Below are 16,518 nucleotides of genomic sequence, written 5' to 3' on the forward strand. Positions count from 1 at the left end.
TCAACATATCGGTAAAATAATTGGGTGGGTTATGGTAACATGGATATCTGTTACCTGCCACGTGTATCCTGAATGTAAGCTTCTCAGTTCCAGCCACACAGATGTATTCTCCAGCGTCCTCCTTTACCAAACTGTCGATCATCAGATGACGACTCTTGCCCTTCGACTCTGTATGTAGCGTCTTGCTGGAAGACAGCAGCTTGCCATCTTTGTACCATTTCACCTCAATTTTGGAATCTGCCACCTCACAGCTCAAGGTGGCTTTCTGGGAGACAGATGCTTTCACCTCCTTCTGGATGGACTCCTTGTTGGTGAAGGCTGACTTGGGCTGAACAGCTGTGGCATTAATGGTGAAAGTCATCACATTGTTGACATCTTCAGTACCCTAACTCTTCTTTTGTGCGTGTGTTAAATGACACAATACCTGCCACTTGTATCCTGAATGTCAGCTTTTCACTTCCAGCCTCACAGATGTACTCCCCAGCATCCTTCTTCTCCACGCTGTCAAACACCAGCTGGCGATTCTTGCCCTTGGACTCTGCATGTATCATCTTACTGAAGGACAGCAGTTTGCCATCCTTGTACCATTTCACTTCTGTGTTGGTATTGGACACTTCGCAGGTCAGGAGAGCTTTCTGGGAGAGAGAGGCTATCACCTCCCTCTGAAGTGAGTCGATGTTGGAGAAGGCTGGCTTGCTTTGAACATCTGCAGAGATAATAATGGAGATTTTGTATGACACTAGGTAGCTTAATGGTTGAATGGATGTCATTTGCATGGATAAAACCAGCCAGAGACTAATCCCGAATAGGTATGGGCATAATAATCAAATTGTCAATTAATTCAATTGTTAAGAATTCACGAGATTGTCTGATTAATTGTGTCTTGAAGTAACTGCGAGTGCACTATTTGGCTGCAACAGCAGAGGCACTGTTGATTCACTCACACAGCTTGTTTGCAGACTGAAGAGGAACAACAAGCTATTTATGAAGAAAAACAAACCTTTGCAAAGTATTTGCTGCCAACTAAAAATGATATGTAAAAATGAAAATAATTATTATGGGTGCGAAAGTTTCCCACATGCCAAAATAGGCAAATGCCCACGCAACTGTAAAACACCAAAAACACGGCAAGTTGTAGAATTTAGCAGACAAATGCCTCAATTTATAAAGTTCCACTCCATGTCATGATCATTGCAAAGAGGTGGATAACTGTCAAAAAACTGAAGAAGTTTTTTTTAATTCTGGATTTTTATATTCTTCACCCATGTTACACCTCTTCAGTTTTTGGGGGAATATTGGTAACTTTTGATTTATGCTGGAAAAACATACAAGAAGAAGGTAACATTCCAACACGGGGAGTGAGCCAACTGTCACTAATTGCTGAGACATGGAGTAGGAGTAGGATTAAATAAGATCTGTCTCTTCCTACTCCTTTTTGGACATGTTGTTTTAAAACGAATAAAACCATTACCATTGCCACATCATACAGCTCTACAAAGGTAAAAACATTTCTTGTCCCGTCTTTTACCTGTCACATAGAGTTTGAAGATCAGCTTCTCAGCCCCGGCCTCACAGGTGTATTCCCCAGCGTCCTTCTTCTCGACACTGTCAATCACCAGCTGGCGAGTCTTGCCCTTCAACTCTGTACGCAGTGTCTTGCCGCTGACAAGCAGCTTGCCATCCTTGTACCATTTTACCTCTGTCTTGGAATCAGCCAACTCACAGCTCAGCATGGCTTTCTCTCCTTTGTTGAAAAAGGCTGACGGAGGCTCTGATGGCATGTAGGGAAAAAAACTCAGGAGTGATTCAGTGACTAAAGTTCAGTGGCTTTAACGTATTTTCTTACCGGTCACGTGGATCTTAAAAGCCAGCTTCTCTGCCCCAGCTTCACAGATGTACTCCCCGGCATCCTTCTGCTCAACGCTGTCGATCACCAGCTGGCGACTCTTGCCCTTTGACTCTACATGTACTATCTTGCTAGAGGACAGCAGCTTCCCATCCTTGTACCATTTAACCTCCTTGTTAGAATCAGATAATTCACAGCTCAAAGTGGCTCTCTGGGAGAGTGTGGCAGTCACTTCTCTCTGGACTGAGTCCTTGTTCAAGAAGGCTGACTGATAATCTACAATAAGTTACAATGAGAGGGTCAAAAGTGTAGTAACTCATGCTTTAGAAAACGTAATTATCATACCTACCAGGCACCATTAATTTAAAGACCAGCTTCTCTCCTCCAGCTTCACAGGTGTACTCTCCAGCATCACTCCTGTCCACTTTTTCAATCACCAGCACACGACTACTGCCTTTGACTTCAGAGTAGATCGTCCGACTGGATATGAGCAGCTTGCCCTCTTTGTACCATTTCACTTCTGTCTTGCTGTCTGACATTGTGCAACTGAGGGTGGCTTTTTGGGAGAGAACAGCTTTCACCTCCCTTTGCACTGACTCCTTGTTGGAGAAGGCTGACTGGGCCTGAGTTTCTGACAAGGAAAGAAAGGTACGTTCACTTGTCATGTTTGGTTCGGTTAAAACCAATGTATTCTCTGCGAGTACGTTTCGTTTGGTCAAGTGTGACCGTGGTGGTCCAAACCCTGGCGTACCAAACAAGCGGAACGAGAGATGCATCTCAGACCGTTTGCACATGGACACTGGTGTGGTTCGACTCACTTAAGTTTAAATGTGAACGTTTCACGGACCAAAGACAAAGACCAGTGTTGAAATGACAGCAAAAAGCATACAGAAAAGACAAACATGAATGCTGGTATAAATAACAGAATATTAAAATAACCTACACATTCCACATAGCATACAAAATTTGGGTTTGGAATATTTGAGTTATGTCACGTAATATGCCACAAAAGCTGAAGTTCTTAATTTATGCATATGTTGCACAGCCTTTGGTCCGATGATAAAAATACCAGTGTGAACACTTGCCAAACTACAAAAAAGTGCTCAGCAAGTATCTTTTTTTTTGGTGTAGAATACCAAACCACAAGTTGGAATGCAGCTTAAGTGAGTCAGCATATAAAGTAGGAAAAAACACCTCACTTACCTTTAATCTTCACCTGGAATGTGACTTTGTCGGCAGCTGTCTCACAAGAGTAATGACCTTCGTCGCTTTTTTTGGCATTCTTGATGATTAGTTTCCTTTGGATTCCTTTGGAGATGATGCTAGTTCTTTGGTCCTCAGTGATCTCCACCAGGTCTTTTCTCCACACCACGGTTGCACTGGCAGGAGAGACCTCACAGCTCAGCTCAAGATCTCCTTTCAGGCAGGACGACAGGCCCATGGGACCTCTCGGCTTGTTCAGAAACTTGGCGGGTTCATCTAGCGAGAATGGAAATGTATTAGTATTAACAATAGCAATTTATGATACATCTCTGAGAGTGTGTACCTTTAAGGGCGAGCTGCATGGACATTTTGTCATCAGCGCAAACACACTCATAGATGCCCACATCTTCTTCTGTAACGTTGTGGACCATGAGGATCCTCCTGCGGTCCATAATCACGCTTTCATACTTCTTGCCCATTTTTACTTCTCGTCCATTTCTCATCCAAACCACCTGTGGCATAAAATGACAACGACAACAAAATAAAAAACTAGACCTCTGATATTCATAATACAATATGAACAAAAATACATAATTCTGTACAAATGTACCTAATTAAAAATATTGTATATCTTTTAAAAATATTTTCAATAACTGTATTTTGTTTTTATGACAACTGACTCATTTATTATTTTTATTTGTCTAGCAATCCCAGTAATTGAGGAACTATCTAATGTTACAATAATGTTCCTATCACAAACCTGTGCATCGTAATCTGACACCTCAGCTGTCATCTGAGCAGTGTCTTGGGCGCTGCAGGTCACCTCTTGTAGTTTTTCCTTATTAGTGAACCTGATAGCGGGGGCTACAATACACATGTAAGGGAAGAGTGTTACTTAATAATTCCACATTCATTGCATGGTAGCTTTTTCAATTTGTGCATACCCTTTACGGCTAAGACACAACTGCTCTGTGAGCCTCCGCCCACAAACTTGATTTCTGCACCGTTCATGTCCAGGGTCACCTCCCGAATGAGCAAAACGTGAACGTTCTTGGAACGTGTGATGAGGTAGTCACCTCCACTGCGAAGGAGACGGCCGTTGAGAGACCAGAAGCCCGAGCAAATGGCCGACAGCTCCAGTGAGATGGAGAACTCCTCACCAGACACTGCAGTGCTGCTCACAAGGCCTTTCATGATTTCTGCAGTGGGTTCTAAAGCACAACAACAGTTTAGTGGCTTACAACACCAATACTTTGTCAGGATATGAGCAATATCACCCCTACCAAGGTAGAAGCTTCCAGGCACTTCCAAGTAGGCACTCTGACCAAAGTCATTGGTCGCAGAGATGCGGAATTGGTAAGTGGCTTCTTCTGTGAAGTTAGAGATCGTGATCTCTGTGGACAAAATGGTTTCTCCGGCGTTGCACCTCTGCCAGGTCTGAGCACCAACCTTTCTCCTCTCCACAATATAGCCCTTGATGGGCACGGGGCGGTCGCTGTCAGGAGGAGACCACTGAAAGGTGATGGATGAGTCAGTCTTGTTCTGCACCACAGGATCAACTGGGGGATCGGGAGGGTGCCTCCTTGCAGCTGGAGGAATTACAGATGGTAGTTAATCACCAGGAAGCCTTATGGAAAAGTTTGATGTTAATATGCACTTAAACCTATGAACAATCAACCAGTAGAAGTAATGTGTTTTATTAAGTAAGAGCATTTCCACAAGCAGAATGTGAGAAATCAAGGGAGAGGGACTAAACAGCTGTGATTGCGAAGAAAAATCAATAAGGAACTAAATAGCTATGACTATGAAGAGAAATCAATAAACAGGAACTAAATAGCTATGACTATGAAGAGAAATCAAGTAACAGGGCTAGATAAACACAATTACCAGTGACGGAGAATCGGGTGGATGTCTTGCAGTCTCCAGCCACAAAGGCCACTTCTCCTGAGTCGTCTGCCAGACACTCTCTAATGGTGAGAGTGTACTGTCTGAGCAGGCAAGCAATGGAAATACGGGAATCCTCCTTCAGCTTGTCGCCATTGCGGGTCCAATAGGCATCAGGGCAGGGATGCTCCAGCTCCACACAGAAGATGACTGTGTCGCTGACAGGAACCACTGTCCTCCGAGGAAGCTTCTTGGTAATGTTGCCTGAAACATTGGATAGGACAATAAAAAGTGTAAGGAATATATTGACATTTAAGATGAAGAACTGAAGTCCTACCCAGGACGGTGAGCTCTGCCACAGTGCGGCTGCCCTCCTTCATCTCACAGATGTAAACGCCGTCGTCGTTGGTGGTCACGTTGTGTATGGTGAGACGACGCAGGGTGCCTTGCTCCTCCATGCGATACTTTCTGTTTTGCTCCAGACGCGTCTCCTCCATGAACCAGTTGGTCTGGCTTCCGCTGAGTGGCACCTCGCACATCAGTGTGGCTGATGTTTTCTCTTGGACCTCCACATCTTGAAGCTTCCTCCTAAACGGCACCTTTGGCTCTGGTATAATGAAGGGAAAGAAACATATGTTTATTGTACTATGCTGCATCAAGCATTTTGTCAATTGTTTTGATCCAAGGAGCACTGTGGACACAGTGGCCGCCTGCAAGACTCCGGTAGTCAGCCCACATCTACACTCAACTGAGTGTTCTTGTTGAAAATGCTCTCTGATCCAATTTATTTTTTATTTAATTGTGTTTACTACATGTTATGCATTATTTTTTTGTTTTACCTCTATTCCTACTGCACTTATTAACAGGGTTGAGATTTTTGGAAACTTTTAATAGAAATTTATGGGAATATATGGGAATTTACTGGAATTAATGTGGAAATTTGCAAAATTCCATTATTAGTTTATCTAGGAAAAGGCTTCTTGAGACGTCATCTGTACTTCTGTGAAGAAGGTGTCGGACGTTTCGCTCCTCATCCAAAGAGCTTCGTCAGCGAACTAATAAGTGCTGGTAGCTTAGGCCTTAAATACAGTAAGAGTGGGCGGAATTGGTGTGCCAACACCCTCCTACTCTTGGTTCCTTACACTAAGCCTGGGCGGAGTAGTGGTATAATTCTATCCTGCTATTAACACCTCCGATAAAAGGGAAGTGTCGCTCCCTGAATTGGGTATGAACGACTCTGATACTGGCTCGTTAGCATCTATTGTTCTGGCTCGGCCCTGGCTTCACCTCATTTGCAAGACTAAGAGCTGTGGGTTTTGGTCTCAGGTCTTGAGACCAAAACCCACAGCTCTTAGTCAATTCCGCCCACTCTTACTGTATTTAAGGCCTAAGCTACCAGCACTTATTAGTTCGCTGACGAAGCTCTTTGGATGAGGAGCGAAACGTCCGACACCTTCTTCACAGAAGTACAGATGACGTCTCAAGAAGCCTTTTCCTCGATGGACAACTCCTGTACGACTGAGAGCCTACACAGACGCATTATTAGTTTATATAAGGGGAACATCTGTGTTTAAAAACACGTGCATTTTATGCAAATGTTATGCACTGTACTTTCATTATTACCATCCACGAAAGATAAAAATTAACTGCTAGAGAATATTTATCCTCATATGTATTTCAATTTGTATTTATATTTATTTAATAAGTACATTTCATATTAAGTATATTATATACATTTAATAAACATATTTTATCTACTAACTAGAAGGTAAAAAAAATCTTCATTTTGCCCCATTGAAATGTCCCCCCATTTTTTATTGATTTTTTATTTGATTATTTTTGTGTGTGTTGATGGTGTTGCTTGTGTTTTTTAATATGTGAATGTATCACTACATGCTGCTCTCTTTGTTTATGTTGAAAAGTGGAAATCTTGACTATATCAGGCCATAAAAAAAAAAATTTACTGAAACTCAATGGCTGTGAACAGGCGTGGATACCGTTTGATGTTTGGCTTTGATAAACAGGAACTGACTTGATTTTGGCCTTGCCATTCTAGTTGACTTTGTCCATGATGTTATTTTACACACAAAAAACAGCTACCCCTGTATGTAAACATCAGAAGCAGTTTCTTGTACTATGACTGACCCTGTGCTCTAGTGGCAAAGCTCCTGTCAAAACAAATAAAGATCAGCACTGTACTTTTTCATGCCGTGGCCAATTCCATCCCCCCTTCCCTCAAGGGACGTCACACTAACTGTAGAGTCAACGTGATAGCGACGGTGAACTTCTCGTCACCAGCAGAAAATAGATGCAACCCTACACTTCCCCTTAGAAGAGGAGCCACAATTCGATCATGTTGTGAAAAGCCACACACGCTTTTAAGCGTGTGAATAAGTGCTTGATCTGTGAACATCTAGAACACTGCAGCTGCTGACATAGAGTTACAACTACCAGCACTGACAGACAGCATGTACAGTAGCTTCTCTATGTCAAACATCTCAATTATATTTATATTAAAATTGCTAAATTACAATTACTAAAATACACTATACTACACTACACACTAATGGTTAGCTTCTTTTGTTCTTAACTTATTTTTACACTTGTATGACAGGAATGTCAAAACGTCACTACCAAAACGTTTTATTACTAAAACTTTTATGATGGCCACAAGTGACTTTATAATATTTCCTATGAGAGGTTTGGTGGTTAACTTTTTACACTTGTGTGCCTGTAAAACATTAGATGTTTGACGTGCACCCGTGTTGTCCTCCTCACATTTGAATTTGGATAAATTAACTTATTTTTACACTTGTATGACACTTAAGATTGAAAAATGTCACTAAAAAAACATTCCCTGTACAGTTAACTTTTTATAATGGACACAGTTTGACCCTGGAACTGATTAATTCAGTTTCCATTATTTCCTATTAGAATATTGTATGGAAACTGTATATAATATGTAAGAAAAGTGGTTGTTCCTTTATAGCAGTGATTCTCAACTGGTGGGTTGTGACCCAAAAGTGGGTGACAGAGCTGCTTTAAGTGGGTTGCAGGTCTTGCCAAAAAAAATGACCCGATGTCCCTGAATGCACCTCGTGTCTATTCTATTTGCTTGCTACGCCACCACGAGGTGCGTGCCATGTTTATGGGGGACTTGGCCAAGCCTGAGCAGGAGGGGAAGGACATTGAGTGTGAGCTGAAAGTGCTGTCTGTCTGACACACAGCTAGATACTGTATATTTACTGTATATTTGCTGGAGAAGATCGCGCTATTAAGAGACGAGTGTCTCAGCTACAGCTCATACAGGGCCCTTGAGGGGACGTAAAGAAAAAAAATGATGGGTATAAAAAAAAATCAGGTGGAAATGCATCATTTAATTTTCATTGTCAGCATTTCCACATCCCTTATTGCACAATGGTAGAGGTGTAAACTATAACTATATATAGAAACACGTTTTTCAATTCCGTGATGGCTATTCGGCTTGTCTTTTCAAAATAAAATGCTAACATCCGGTCCTAGCTAGTGTTGCTGGAAACACATCTCTTCGAGTACTGGTACTCGCAGTAAATACATGGATTAGCTATACATCGGATTCTTTAACTTGTGTGCACAGCTTGTCCTATAGAGTAAGTAATCGGAAACTCAACAAATGTGCTGCTCTTAATTTGAAGTTTCAATGCAAACATCCGCTCTGAACACAGAAGTAGCGGAAGTACAATGCTCTTAATGTAAACAGTTTTGCAAGCTCTCGCAAAATTAATTTTTTTTTTTAACCATCAATTTTTGTTTCTCCATGTCCCTTCAGGGGCTCGGTAAGCTCACATTGTGTTGCATGGGGAATTCCGCCCACAATAAAGACTTGCTGGTACAGTTTCATGCCCAGCTCGATCTGTTCATGCCCAGTTATATGTAGGCAGACGCATGACGCAGGCAGAGGGGTGTTATAGAAGAAATAGATCTCCTATTATTATTAAACTTACCTGCTGAGTTAATCAGAAAAAAAGTTACATTTTTATATTTTGACTTGAGTTGTACTTTTTGTTTATCTAAGGAGATTAATCAGAGCAACTGGACTACCTTAATTTTCGTTATGTTTCACCGCTCATCCAGGTCCAAGTCCAGGTGCTGTCATTCAACTCCTCATGTACTGAAAACTTTTACACACACTTTTTGTTCAAATAATTTTTGAATTTGGGAATTAAAATGTATTGATCCTGATCAGGAAGAAGGCAGGATATAATGTTATAAAGTAAGCGCCCTCTTGGCTGCCACGTTATTGTTGTATACAGGCCCTTTAAAGATAACATTAATGACGTTTTAGTTGAAAAATGTATGCAATTAGGTCGCCGCTTGTCACTGAGGGGTGATGGTGGGTCCCGCACCCACACCAGTTGAAAACCACTGCTTTACAGTGTACAAAGCATTGACAGTTAAAGGTAAAGAGTTAAAAAATAATAGTAAAGTCACTCACCCTTGACTGTTACCAGCACAGCACTATAGGTCTGTCCTGCCATATTAGTGGCATTACAGGTGTAGAAGCCATTGTCGCTCTGCTTGCAGTATAGGATTTTGAGGATGAAGTTCTCAGCATGGTCTTCATAAATAACATGGCGGCGGCCCTCGCTGATGTTAGTCCCATCCTTCCTCCAAATGATATGTGGCTTGGGGTGACCTGTCACAAAGCAGCTCAGTTTGGCGTGCTTGCCCTCGGTGACAGTGCACGTGCGGGTGAACACGCCCTTCGGCAGCTTTGCCAGGATCGACGACCTCACCTCAAGTTCCAAACCATCTGTGATTTTGCCCGAGTTAAAGGGAGCGGTTGTGTCCTCCGTGCGAAAAACAGAGATGTCCTTCTTCATTTCTTCTTTGCGTTTCTGGAGGTGAGAGAGGAGAGAGGTGTGGTTGTCGGAGGAGAGTAGGTGGGCATCCTGTGCGTCTACCACGAGGGCAGCGGCAGCATGGGCCCGACCCAAGGTGTTCTGGGCCCTGCAGGTATAGGTTCCACTGTCCAGGTTGCGTACGCTCTGGATCTTCAAGGTGCTGCTATCGCTGTCTGACACAATCTTGACACGGTTGGACTCGCCAAGGTAGCGTCCATCCTTCTCCCAGTCAAAGTTGGCTTCAGGGTGAGCTGCAACTCTGCAGTGGAAAACAGCATCACCACCTAAATCTACACGCGCTGAAGTGGGCTTGATCATGAACACAGGTGCCCTGGGAGCCATCTCTGTCGGAAGGGCTACTTTGAGGGTTACAGCAGCATAGGCCTCCCCGATGCTGTTTTTGGCCCTGCATAGGTACTGGCCGCTGTCTTCCAACACCAAGTCATAGATGGTGAGACGATACACTTCCCCATCCTCTACGGTCTTGAAGCGGCCCCCGGATGTCAGCTTCAGCTTCTCCTTCTCCCAGGTGATGAGTGGCGTGGGGCTACCTACAATGGTACAGCTCAGGGTGGCGTCCTTGCCCACGCAGACAGAGAAGGCCTTGGGGCGTGTGAGGAACCTGGGTGCCCCTCCGAACAAATTTGGATCCATGGTTTGCACCTTTAGGAAAAGAATTTTTTTTTTTTAAACAAACACTGGAGCAATACTGTACATCAGTCACAGTTAATAATCAACAGGCTTGCCTAGATAGCATACGGGTTAGGAAAGCTAGCACGTCAGTATCGTTGCAGAACTTCAGCTGTGTGTACACTTGCTTGACTGCATTCATGAAACTGGAGGTACTTTATTTAGTTTTACATGAAATGTAAGTTTTAATGTAAATAAGGTTAGTTTTTTTAATATGAACTATTATTGTTGTACAATACAAAAAATACCAAGTGGTTCCAAGTGGTTTTGCAAAAATGTATGTCAGGCTAATTGGAGACTAATTTGTCCATCAGTGCGAATGTGAGTGTGAATGATTGTTTTATGATGTTTACACTATATTGACTGGTGGCCAGTCCAGGGTGTACCCCGCCTCTTGGCAAAAGTCAGCTGGGAAAGGCTCTAGCTCACCAGTGACCCTAACGAGGAGAAGCAGCAGTTTTTCCCACACGACTGCAATCTCTTCGTTGTGTGTGTGTGTGTGTGTCTTCTAATTTGCATTTAAGCATGACGCATGTGCATAGAATTTTACATGCTAACACTGTATATACAGGATATATACAGTTTAAAGACAAATGTTTGTGTTATTATTATCTATTAGTATAACCAAACTAACTGAAACTGTGTGCTAACTGGAGGCAAAACTTTGGCATAAATTTTCGACAATAACCAAAAAATGTGCTAACTGAGGCGGACGCTAACCGAGGTTCAACTGTATTTGATTACCGAGTAAATGCATGACGCAAGAAACCCTTCATGTCTTTCACTTTTCATGCGAACCACCTGGGATTTCGGAGAGGAGTGACAATGTATATCACCTAACAGGTAGCGTCACATCTATTTGTGGCAGTCCAAATGTATTTGTGCGGGGCGCCACAAATAAATTATGTACGGGAAACATACATTTCTTAAAAAGATGTTTTTAGGTTTTTATGCAAGAGCAAAGAGTGTAGGCATATTTGCAAATCTGCAGTATAATACACCTTACAACGGAGTAAAATTTGGACACACTTTCTCATGATGTCACGATCTGTTATTTGCACGACCCCGGGATGCAGGAAAAAGACTCTTTAATAAAGTTCAAACAGAGCAGATGACATGCAAAAACACAAAGTGCAAAATAATGAAGAAAGAAAGGAGGCTCAGCTACGGCTAACAAATTCACCATGGGAGGTGAAAACAAGAACAGCCACGACAAAAATGATCGGGAGCGGGTGTGTGGTGCTTCTCCACCAAACACAGTCAGTAGAGAAGTTGGGAAAGAAAGTAAAAGCACAAAACAGGAAATAGGTGTGCAAACAGGAGCTGTACATGCACATGCTTTTCATTGAGAAAATGTGTTTACAGACACTTTCTGATGTTGATCAATTAGAAAGTGTCTTTAAACTTTTGACTGGCGCTGTACATTGTGCAGGTGTCCCTAATGTTGTGTCCAGTGAGCGCCAATGTTTGACAGATTGACTGGTGTTATGAAAATAGACATAAATCCAGACTGCAGGCTGACACATTTATGAGCACTTACATTAGTCAGTGTCAGTCACTCATCATCAATACACAACCTCCATTACAAGACTAGCTACAAAACAGGAAGTGGCTTTAATACACACAAACTAATGAGTTCCACAGCAGCACAAGGTCAAAACTTAGCCGAAGCGTTTGCCTTGTCGTTCCTCGCTAAGGGTGACATTTAGAAGCTTTGTCGCCTCTGTCCCTTCAACTGTGGACGACCAAAAATAACCACAGCTGTCCCAAGCTGTCTCTGTCCATTTCCATTTGTAGAAGCCAATGAAGCCTTGGCTGTCTGATAAGCCTCCATACTAACTTATACTAACTTCCTATCCTACTAACTTAATTTAAAAAAAAAAAACACCTTTAATAGTGTAGTTTAACTGTTAAAGGGGAAATTGTTCTTTAAAAACAAAATAGTGACAACCTGACAGGTGTGTGCTAGGCTAGCTGAAATATGATGCTAGCTAGAAACACACTAATTACATTTCGAAATTAGAAATAGAACAAGTATTACAATGCCAAAGTCATATAATTCAAAATAGAAGCATTCATACTACATTTTAAAGTATGGATTTTTTAAAGTTAACATGACGTAATCACCTTAAGTCTTGATCCAATGTGTCACTCACGTAGCGTCATGGAAGTTTCCAAAAAGTGAAAGAATTCCAGTCTTCTCTGGGTTTAAATATCCTTAAATGCTTGTAAATTCAGGGTGGTGTGTAGCATCCCCCAGTGCCCTGTGGTGCGCGCTTGACTAGACTTATTTTTTCTTTCTTGTCCTCCTGCTTACAGCATTGATGCCAGATAACTGGCATGCCTATTTTGGCGCAGCCTCCTTTCCAAAATAGACTCTTGTCATTTAGTGAGCAGATAGCAGCACATAGTCACTCTGTTGCACATTAGCTGCAGGCTGCACACTTCCACTTAGGACTGTATCCATTCAGACATCTCCCAAAGGAATCCTCAATAAATGGAGGACTGGTTAAAACATATCTTGCAATATGGCCCCAAGTGGCCATGAGTGAGTAATCTGATTGGATGCTTTGTTAGCCAATTCTTGCCATGCAAATTCAGTGAAAGGTCGAATTAATTTGACCTAAACAATTGTAGATTGTAGGCAGGAGCACACTGCTGTGTTTAAGGATCGACGGACAAAAATGCTAGCCAAAGATCCTGTACATTACAGGAGTACTCTGCTGTTTTTAAAAATCTACTGCAAAAATGCAAGTCAAAGATCCTCTGTGACAATTTTTAATGAGTTATGAAAGATGCTCATCAAAGATCTTATATATGACAGGAGCATGTTGCTGTTTTTAGGGATCGACTACAAAAATTCTAGTCGAAGATCCTCTATACGACATGAGTGCTTTTCTGGTTTTAGGACTCTACTGCAGAAATGCTTGTCAAAGAGCCTCTATATGACAGGAGGTTCCTTAAGGACCTACTGCAAAAGCACTAATCAAAGAGTCTCAAAATTTTCGCAATCGCGTATCCCTTCAGACATCTGATGAGAAGTCATGTAACCCCCTACTCCTGCACACTTAAAAAACAAACCACACAATGAAACATCTTTGATATACTGTATTATTAACTACATTATATATTATGATGTTATGTTATATATTATCATGTGTCTTATTTTTCAACTGCACACACAGGCTACTAATTTAAAACAAAGAGGGTTTCAGAGGATTAAGATGTCTCCTGGCAGGTTTGTCTTCGGTTTGGTGAATTTATTTGTATTTGTATGTGTATTGAGGGTCAGTGGTGACAAGCTGTGGTAAAATGTGGTGAACGGTGATCTTTATGCTCTTTTGCTGTGCTTCGGTCTGCAACAACATAAAAATAATCAGTACAATGCATCTAATGTTACATGTTAGCGTAATAATTATAAGTAATTATGAAAACTATGAATAATTATGAAGGGGCGGCATGGCGCAGGTGGTAGAGTGGTCTTCTCCCAACCTGAAGGTTGCGTGTTTGATCCTCCGTCCTCCCGTGATCGTGTCGAAGTGTCCTTGGGCAAGATACTGAACGCCCAGTTGCTGCGGCATCAGTAGGTAAATGAGTATCAAGCAGTATCAAAAGCAGTATCAAAGCTTTGAATGCCTTGGCGGTGGAAAAGTGCTGTACAAGTGAAAGGCCATTTACCAAAACAAAGGCACATAACATACAGAAAGCAATCAGTAAATTAATTCAATACTGAATTAATTACTGAGCCAAATGCACATATAGCATGAGATTATGCACCAAGCAAAAATGCACGGCAGCACAGAGCTAGTAGCATTGTTAAACCTCATGTAAATGTGCATTTATGCGCATTAACATTTGTGAACAAGGACGAGGTGAAAGGAAGAATGGAAAAAAACACGTTTGTCTGCGCAGTGTCAGAAAAAGTCATACACAAAAATCTCAATTTGCGTCACATGTGGTGTGTTCAAGGACCTCTGGAGAAAGTGAGCGCAAAACATTGAAGACTGAAGACGACACATTATTTGTGAAAGCATAAATGTAATTACAAATTGGAGGACTCGGAGGTAGACGTTAGAACATTAAGTGCTATGATCTTCCGCATAGTCCAATATTTGGGAAAAATGTGATTTAAATCTGTTGTGATGCTATCGTGAGCATTTATCATTGCTTTGGTGACAGAATATTATTAGTTTAACTCTCACTCACATTCACACACCAGTTTGAAGCAAGTTTTAACAGGCAATAAAATACAAAAAGGAAAAGCCTACACACTAAGAATAATACTTTAAAGCTGACCACAAGCATATTTATACTGTAAGTCTGTATTTTTAGGCCCTGGAAGACCCTGTATCGGACTGACCATATTACACTGGGATGACACTGCCAAGTCCATAAATACTATTATTAATGACTACAGAGGAGTAATGGGATTGGTCCACACTTATTTTCAAACTATGAATCAATTGTAGTAGTGTCATCCAAACTAAATGTGGTCAGTTCATTGTGTTGGCGAGAGAAGTGGGATCACATCATCACATGTAAGATTCCTTCACTGAAACTCACCTGAGAAATGTAAAAATGTTGCTGTATTGCACTGAAATACATTTGTGACAATGTCTAACTTCATTAAATTCTCTTGCTGAGACTTTAATACCGTGCAGGATATTTTCACTTAAAGACAGATTTAAACTATTGATTCTCTTTCATTCACCTCTGGATAAAAGTGCTCAATGTGTCCCATCACCGCATGACTATATTTTGCCATGACATTGTCGCCATGATGAAACAGCGTGGCAATCACAAAGGATGACTGTTTCTGAATAGGTGACATTCTTTCATTGCTTTTTGCTCTCCTGTATATTATTCCTCTGTGAGCTCCCCCTACCACCAAAAGTGACTGACAGCAGCAGGTCGTCTGGAACCTGACATAACATAACACCACCCCCCTTCTAGAGATTTTAGGAGATACAAATACACCATTGCAGCTTGCTTGTACTTCACTCTGCCCAGCTACTATGTTTGCTTTCTGTGCTTCTTCCAAGTCAATGGTATAAAATGTTAACTATCCTAACAACGATGTTGCACTTAAACATGATACATAAACACATTATTTAGTTTAAAAATGTACATTTTGGGGGTTTTTCTGGGAGTGAAATAGACCCCCAGATATGAATTATGCCAAAATGTTACATATCCTTGCACAGAATGAACAGTAGATGGTGGACATGCACCCTGCCTTGCCTAAAGGTGGTATAATAAGAGTTAGAAAGGGTAATGTATTTTAAACATCATTTACAGCAGAGGCTGTCAAACGTTTAAAACCAAGTACATATTTTGTACCACCAAATTTTGCTGCGAAAGGGTTTAGCTTCCAATATGTGGCATATACCCACAAGTAATGTATGATGTTATATGAAGTTAATATTAGCAAATAAATATATTTGCATTTGTACAATTATTTCATGTGTCTAATATAACTGTATTAAAAAAAAAAAACATCTGGTGTTACTGAGTACCACTAGCTGGAGCACGCATACCACCATTGGTACAAGCACTTTGAAAAAGTAATTTATCGAAAACTACAATTAAACTGTCCGTAAGCGGCCGCCGTTTGATGACCCTGCAACACCTGAAGCTCCAGTGTTCCACTGAATGAAAAACTACTCCAGATCATGATGGACCCCCCTCCACTGTGCCAGGTAGAAAACATTTCAGGTGGGATCTCCTTGTCATGCCAGTAACATTGGAAGCCATCTGGACCGTCAAGGTTACATTTTTGAGGTCTTTGAATTAGTTTATTGTTTTTTTAAACCCTTTTCCCGCAGATTCCGTCTGATGGTTATTGCGCTGCAGTCGGCACCAGTAAGGGCCTTAATGTGGATGGAAGACTGCCCTGTGTCTTGATGGACAGCCAATTGGCTCAGTGCAGGTGTGATTTTTTTGGGTCTACCACTTGACTTGACTTGACTTTTGTTCCATAATGCTCAGGATCTTTCAAAAAATATGTAGAAT

General features: G+C 41.5%; 1 protein-coding gene across 7 annotated transcripts in view; it reads right to left on the bottom strand.

Annotated features, from left to right (window-relative positions):
- The window catches only part of obscnb (obscurin, cytoskeletal calmodulin and titin-interacting RhoGEF b), a 64,669-nt gene extending 51,893 nt beyond the window's left edge, over window positions 1-12,776 (bottom strand). For all 7 annotated transcript variants that reach the window (XM_054767355.1, XM_054767352.1, XM_054767349.1 and 4 more), the window contains exons 1-14: window positions 12,634-12,776; window positions 9,408-10,479; window positions 5,271-5,540; window positions 4,937-5,197; window positions 4,333-4,638; window positions 3,994-4,260; window positions 3,810-3,913; window positions 3,393-3,561; window positions 3,050-3,325; window positions 2,196-2,477; window positions 1,847-2,122; window positions 1,529-1,771; window positions 425-706; window positions 55-336 (exon numbers count right to left, since the gene is read on the bottom strand). In XM_054767355.1, coding sequence (XP_054623330.1) covers window positions 55-336; window positions 425-706; window positions 1,529-1,771; window positions 1,847-2,122; window positions 2,196-2,477; window positions 3,050-3,325; window positions 3,393-3,561; window positions 3,810-3,913; window positions 3,994-4,260; window positions 4,333-4,638; window positions 4,937-5,197; window positions 5,271-5,540; window positions 9,408-10,470 — 4,081 coding nt within the window. In that variant the 5' untranslated portion in view covers window positions 10,471-10,479; window positions 12,634-12,776. The remainder of the gene's footprint in view (window positions 1-54; window positions 337-424; window positions 707-1,528; window positions 1,772-1,846; window positions 2,123-2,195; window positions 2,478-3,049; window positions 3,326-3,392; window positions 3,562-3,809; window positions 3,914-3,993; window positions 4,261-4,332; window positions 4,639-4,936; window positions 5,198-5,270; window positions 5,541-9,407; window positions 10,480-12,633) is intronic.
- Window positions 12,777-16,518: the final 3,742 nt, after the last annotated feature.

This window comes from Dunckerocampus dactyliophorus, chromosome 2 (assembly GCF_027744805.1).
Source record: "Dunckerocampus dactyliophorus isolate RoL2022-P2 chromosome 2, RoL_Ddac_1.1, whole genome shotgun sequence".
In the NCBI taxonomy this organism is placed as follows: Eukaryota; Metazoa; Chordata; class Actinopteri; order Syngnathiformes; family Syngnathidae; genus Dunckerocampus; species Dunckerocampus dactyliophorus.